This window comes from Myotis brandtii, unplaced genomic scaffold, assembly GCF_000412655.1.
Source record: "Myotis brandtii unplaced genomic scaffold, ASM41265v1 scaffold897, whole genome shotgun sequence".
Lineage (NCBI taxonomy): Eukaryota > Metazoa > Chordata > Mammalia > Chiroptera > Vespertilionidae > Myotis > Myotis brandtii.
Genome location: NW_005371679.1, coordinates 135829 through 142763, shown reverse-complemented (window position 1 = coordinate 142763; position 6935 = coordinate 135829). Strand labels below are relative to the sequence as shown.

General features: G+C 45.4%; 1 protein-coding gene across 1 annotated transcript in view; it reads right to left on the bottom strand.

The window, feature by feature from the left end:
• LOC102239488 (arpin) overlaps positions 1 to 4527 on the bottom strand; it is a 43494-nt gene extending 38967 nt beyond the window's left edge. The window contains exons 1-2 of the mRNA XM_005885202.2: positions 4516 to 4527; positions 4175 to 4252 (exon numbers count right to left, since the gene is read on the bottom strand). Of these exons, the coding sequence (XP_005885264.1) occupies positions 4175 to 4252; positions 4516 to 4527 (90 nt within the window). The remainder of the gene's footprint in view (positions 1 to 4174; positions 4253 to 4515) is intronic.
• Between the last annotated feature and the right edge of the window lie 2408 nt (positions 4528 to 6935).

Below are 6935 nucleotides of genomic sequence, written 5' to 3'. Positions count from 1 at the left end.
ACCCTTTTATGTAATGATGTTTACTTTGAATTTATATTAGTTCACACAAACACTCCATCCATGCTTTTGTTCCGGCCCTCCGGTCCAGTTTAAGAACCCATTGTGGTCCTCGAGTCAAAAAGTTTGCCCACCCCTGGTCTATACTCAATCACTGAGCCACGCTGGCCGGGCTGCACCATTAATTCTTAACTTTATTTGACACAGAAACCTTTCTTATGCATTCTGCTAACAAACACACTTTAGGAATCACTGCAGAACAGGGCAGGAATGTGAAGTAGGACTCCTGACCCCACAGGACGGGGAAGGCAGCCCAGGCTCCCCAGATTAGTTCTGAGGATTGGGGCAAGGGCCTCCTTCTGCACTTCCCCTATTGACCTTCCATCTGCTGCAGGTTCCCCACAGCACTCTTTTCCCAAGACTGAGTCCTGGGGCCCAGAGGGAAGTTGGATCCTAATCCCTAGGGCTACCTTTCACTTTGCTTTTGTTTTTAACATATTTTTATTGATTTCAGAGAGGAAGGGAGAGGGAGAGAGAGATAGAAACATCAATGATGAGAGAGAATCATTGATTGGCTGCCTCCTGCACATCCCACACTGGAGCTCAAGCCCGAAACTCAGGCATGTGCCCTTGACCAGAATCAAACCTTCAGTCTGCAGGCTGATGCTCCATCCACCGGGCCAAACCAGCGAGGGCAACTTTGGGTTTATTTAATTGGCTGTGACCTCGAACATTTTCTTGTAGTTTTGTGTTCCGGCATTTTTCTCTTCAGTGACCTGACTCAGTGTCTTTTGACCATTTACCTATTGGGATTTTACAGTTAAAAAAAAAATCATTTATATGAGGTCTTTAGGTCATAAAAAAATGGCTTTTAAAATATGTAATGTAGCCCAGGCCGGGTAGTGCAGTTGGTTAGAGCATCGTCCTGATACACCAAGGTTGCGAGTTCCGTCCCCGGTCAGGCCACATACAAGAATCAACCAATGAGCCTAAGCGGGCTTGGCTCAGTGGATAGAGCATTAGCCTGCAGACTGAAGGGTCCCAGGTTCGATTCCCGGTCAGGGCACATGCCTGGGTTGTGGGCTCAATCCCCAGTGTGGGGCGTGCAGGAGGCAGCCGATCCATGATTCTCTCTCATCATTGATGTTTCTATCTCTCTCTCTCTTCCCTTCCTCCCTGAAATCAATAAAGAAATATACTTTAAAAAAGAAAAAGAATCAATCAATGAGTGGAACAACAAATCGATGTTTCTCTCTCAGATGAATTAAAAAAAAAAAAAAAAGCAAAAAGCTGATTAGGAGAGTTTCTGTCCAGAGAACATTTGAGCAGAAACCCAAGGAGGTAGTCTGAATTTTCTACTTCTGATTTTTCTCAAATAGAGGAAACTTCTAGGTGTTTTGTTTTTTTTAACCCCAGAAAACGATTTCACTCGTTTTCAAATTTGTCAGCAATTTCACATAATATCCTTTTCTATTTTTAGCTTATTTCTCTTGTGATGGCCACCATTTACTTCGCCTTAAGTTGGGTTCATTTCTGTTTTATTTCTTTCTTGATTGCGTGTGTCCATTGTATGACTTACTCTCTGCTTTAACTAAAGGAACCAGTTCAAGGAACTTTGACTGTTTTTCTAGTTTCTAATTTATTCTTTTCTGTGTTTTTTTTTTTCTGATTCCTTCCTTCCTCATCTTTATTTTGGGGTGCTGTTCTAATATTTCTAAATGATTTTATGAATATTTTAACTTTTTATGGGTTGAATCATAACACCATTATAAAAGCTACAAAACTTTTTGGGTAAAGGTTTGCATGTGTCCTGTGGGTTTTCATAAGTGCAATTCTTTGTGTTATTTTCTTTTTAAAAAATATTTATATTTTTACTGATTTCTGAGAGGAAGGGAGAGGGAGAGAGAAATAACAATGATGAGAGAAGCATTGATCAGCTGCCTCCTGCACGCCCCCTATTGGGGATCGAGGCCACAACCTGGGCCTGTGCCCTTGACGGGAATTGAACCAGGGACCCTTCAGTCTGCAGGCCAAGGCTCCAGCCACTGAGCCAAACCGGCTAGGGCTGTATTATTTTCTTAATTCACACCTGATTCTTGATTTCCTCCTTTACCCAAAAGCTATTTTGGAGAATTTTAAAAATTATTTTTATTTATTGATTTTAGAGAGAGAGGAAGGGGGGAAAGAGAGAAACATCAATTTGTTGTTCCACTTATTTATGCATTCATTGTTTCTTTTTTGTTTGTTTGTTTTTAATCCCCTGAGGATAATATTTTTCCATTGATTTTTAGAGAACGTGGAAGGGAGAGGGAAAGACAGGGAGAAACATTGATGTGAGAGAAACACATCGATTGATTGCCTCCTGCACGAGGCCTGATCAGGGCCGGGGCCAGGGAGGAGCCTGCAACCAAGGTACGTGCCCTTGACTGGAATTGAACCTGGGACCCTTTGGTCCACGGGCCAACGCTCTATCCATTGAGCCACACTGGCTAGGGCTGCATCCGTTGTTTTGATTCTTGGATGTGCCCTGACCAGGCCGCACCTGCAACCTTGGTGTATTAGGAAGATGTTCTAACCAACTGAGCCACCCGGCCATGGCCCGTTTTGGGAGAATGTTTATTTCACTTCTCAATCTCTAATATGAATTTCTAATTTTAGCATATCGTGAACAAAGAATGCGGCCCCTATGACATCTGCATTTCCAGTGTACTGGGGCTTTCTGTAGGGCGGAAAATATGACCCGCTTTTGAAAATGATTTTGCGGATCCTGGAAAGTAGGCTGAGTAACTCACAGCCCAAGCCACAGTCACTATGTCCCCAGGAGCTGGGGGACAGGACAAAAAGTGAACAGGAAGGAAGCCTCAAAGAGGAAGTGATTTTGAGAGAGGGACAAAGAACTGGCTTCTGTCAGCACCCACTGTAGGCTGGGCAGCACCCTAGGCACTCGGCCTGTGTTATCTCACTTGGAGGTCAAAACGGCTTCTTCACAGAAGGAAACCGAGGTTCCAAGAGGTTAGGGAAGTTCCTACACTCTGTCCCCTGCTCAAGCCCTGGCCCCCTTGGCTTTGCTGAGCGGGTTCCCACTTTTCTTTCAAGACCCATTTAAAAATATACATATTTTTTTTTATTGATTTCAGGGAGGAAGGGAGAGGGAGAGAGAGAAACATCAATGATGAGAGAGAATCATGGATCGGCTGCCTCCTGCACACCCCACACTGGGGATCGAGCCCGCAACCCGGGCATGTGCCCTGACTGGGAATCCAACCGTGACCTCCTGGTTCATAAGTCGATGCTCAACCACTGAGCCACGCCAGCCGGGCTCAAGACCCATTTTATTTTTATTTTTATTATTTTGATTTTTGTTAATCCTCACCCAAGGATACTTTTTCCATTGACTTTTAGGGAGAGTGGAAGAGAGAGAGAGGGAAAGACAGAGAGAAATACCGATGGGATTGCCTCCTGCAGGCGCCCAGACTAGGGCCTGGGCCGGGGAGGAGTACATGCCCTTGATCGGAATCGAAGCCGGGACCCTTCAGTCCACAGGTGATGCTCTATTCACTGGGCCAAACCAGCCAAGGCCTACATGCATTATCTCATTTGATCTCCTCAACAACACAGGCGGCCCTGAGCCCATGCTCTAGACCAGCGGTTCGCAACCTGTGGGTCTCGACCCCTTTGGGGGTCGAACGACCCTTTCACAAGGGTCACCTAAGACCATCGGAAAACACATATATAATTACATATTGTTTTTGTGATCAATCACTATGCTTTAATGATGTTCAATCTGTAACAATGAAAATACATCCTGCATATCAGATATTTCCATGACGATTCATAACAGTAGCAAAATGACAGTTATGAAGTAGCAACGAAAATAATGTTATGGTTGGGGGTCACCACCACATGAGGAACTGTATTAAAGGGTCGCGGCATTAGGAAGGTTGAGAACCACTGCTCTAGACCAACAGGCATGTCAAACTCCCAGCCGGCCCGCCAACTGCGAGTTTGACATGCTTGCTCTAGGTTGTGAATTGCTCAGAGACTGAGTGTGGCCAAGGTCACTCAGCTGGCGAGTCGACACAGACAAGAGCTCCTTAGACTCCAGTCATTGCCACATTCAAACTGGAACCCGGGTCCCTCCTGTGGTTAAAGCAGATGCACACAGACGCACACCTACCTCACTCCTCTGGCCTTGCTCACCATCATGGCTGCGAAATGGTGTCCTTTCCCCCCAGACAGCGCGCTTAATTAATGCCTTAAAGGAAATTCATGAGAGTGATCCCTAAGGTGACAGGCTGATTCATTCATCTGTTCTTACGAACAATACACATTTACTGAGCCCCTCCCCGCCCCTCCCCCCCACCCCCCATAGTAGGCTGGCCCTGGACATAGCAACCCAGGTGCAGGCTAGGAGACCTTCAGGGCGGCCCCGCCCACAGTCCACCCACAGCACCCAGGCCTGCCTCCTCCTCCCCTCCCCTCCCCGTTCTCACCCCACAACCCTTTATCTCCCTTCACAAAAAGCCCCATTCTCTTTTTGCACAATACACTTTCACAATAGAGAGTCTATTCACCCCAGAGCCGAAATCGTCAGCAACCAGAACACTGGTTCCTCTTTCCTCCTAGGTCTTCAAGCATCTCCAGGGCAGGAGAAGTAACTGCTTTCTGCCACATGACTTCCGGTTTGCTGGGCTGTTTGGGACTGTAAGCGCCCTGAAGGCCTGACTTGGATCTTTTTTTTTTTTTTTCAGCGTGATAGTTTCTTTTTTGCTTTTTATTGATTTCAGACGGGAAGGAAGAGGGACAGAGAAATAGAAACATCAGTGATGAGAAAGAATCATTGATTGGCTGCTTCCTGCATGCCCCACACTGGGAATCGATACTGCAACCCAGGCATGTGCCCTTGACCGGAATCGAACCGGGGACCCTTGAGTCCCCAAGCCGACGCTCTATCCACTGAGCCAAACTGGCTAGGGCTAGTAGGTAATTTTTAAGCAATAACATATAGTTAGAGAACAGGACCTAGGCCTCTCATTCCCTCCACAGTACAAAAGATCCAGGTCAGCCTTAGCTGGTTTGGCTCAGTGGATAGAGCGTCGGCCTGCGGATTGAAGGGTCCCAGGTTTGATTCCAGTCAAGGGCACGTGGCCGGGTTGAGGGATCGATCACCAGTGTGGGGCGTGCAGGAGGCAACCGACCAATGATTCTCTCTCATCACTGATGTTTCTATCTCTCTCTCTCTCCCTTCTTCTCTAAAAACAATAAAAGCATATTTTAAAGAAAAGAAAAATGTAGGAATCATCCAGGATTTAGGGGGAAACCCAAAGAAAAGCAAAAATCTGTGTGTGGTCGGCATCCCACATTTGCAAGTTATTTTTCCAGGAGTAATGACAGGGTGCATCAAATCGTCTACCTCTAATGACCCCGCCTGTGACCAAGGGTGTATATTTGCATTGCTTTATTCCCAGTAACTTAATCAGCCTTATTTGCATACATATAAGACTAAAAATATGCCACAAGAAACCTAGGCCATCGACCATAAACAGGAAACAGCCAGCTTCCCCAGTTCAAAACCAATAAATACGTAAGAGTGACAGTGATGACCCCGATTGCTGTGGGAGAGCTCATTGGTATAAAGCCTGGAATACAGCCCTGACCGGTGTGGCTCAGTGGATAGAGCGTCGACCTGCGGACTGAAGGGTCCCAGGTTCGATTCCGGTGAAGGGCATGTACCTTAGTTGCGGGCACATTCTCAGTAGGAGGTGTACAGGAGGCAGCTGATCAATGTTTCTAACTTTCTATTCCTCTCTGTAAAAAAATCAATAAAATATGTTTATATAAAAAAAGAAAAGCCTGGAATACAATTTCATATTAGCGATCAAGAAAAGCTTAAGAGGCCTGGCCAGCGTGGCTCAGTGGTTGAGCATCGACCTATGAACCAGGAGGTCAAGGTTTGATTCCCAGTCAGGGCACATGCCCAGGTGGCGGGCTTGATGTAGCCGGTCGATGATTCTCTCTCATCATTGATGTTTCTATCTCTCTCTCGCTCTCCATTCCTCTCTGAAATCAATAAAAACAAAACAAAAGAAAGCTATGTCTTTGCTTATTTTATAAAAGAAAAAGCTTAAAAGTTTATACCCTTTAGTTCTGCAACTTCAGTTCTAGAAACCTATTTGAAAGAATCAGTAACATGGACAAAGATGTGTGTGAAGGATGTTTACCAAAGGCTCACCAGTGCCTCTATGTTGGCAAAAAATTACAAATAAAAAGAAGGAAAAGGAAGGAAGGAAGAAAAAAAACCTAAGTATTCACAATGAGGAAATGGTTAAGGAAGTAGTGGTGTGCGTGTTTGATGTAATACTGTATAGCTATTAAAAAACATGTTTTTGAAGAATATTTAATGAATTGGGAAATGTTTGTCATACACTGAGATACAAAATTGCATATGCATCAGAATTATATTTTTTAGTTCTCTTTTAATCCTCACCCGAGGATATGTTTTTATTTATTTTTTTAAAAATGTTCTTATTGATTTGTTTAGAGAGAGGGGAAGGGAGAAGGAGAGAGATAAACATCAATTGGTTGCCTCCTGCAAGCATTCCGACCGGGGGTTGAACCCACAACCTGGGTATGTGCCCTGACCAGATGCATGCTCAACCCACTGAGCAACACGGGCCAGGGCAGAATATATTTTTATTGATTGATTGATTGATTGATTGGGAGAGAGAGAGATTGTTTGGCTGCCTCCCGCAACCCCCTATGGCAGTGGTCGGCAAACTGCGGCTCGAGAGCCACATGCGGCTCTTTGGCCCCTTGAGTGTGGCTCTTCCACAAAATATCGACTTCTGCGCATGGGCCACGAAGTTTCAAGCGCACTGTACGTGCGCGCCCGCAAGTGGTATTTTGTGGAAGAGCCACACTCAAGGGGCCAAAGAGCC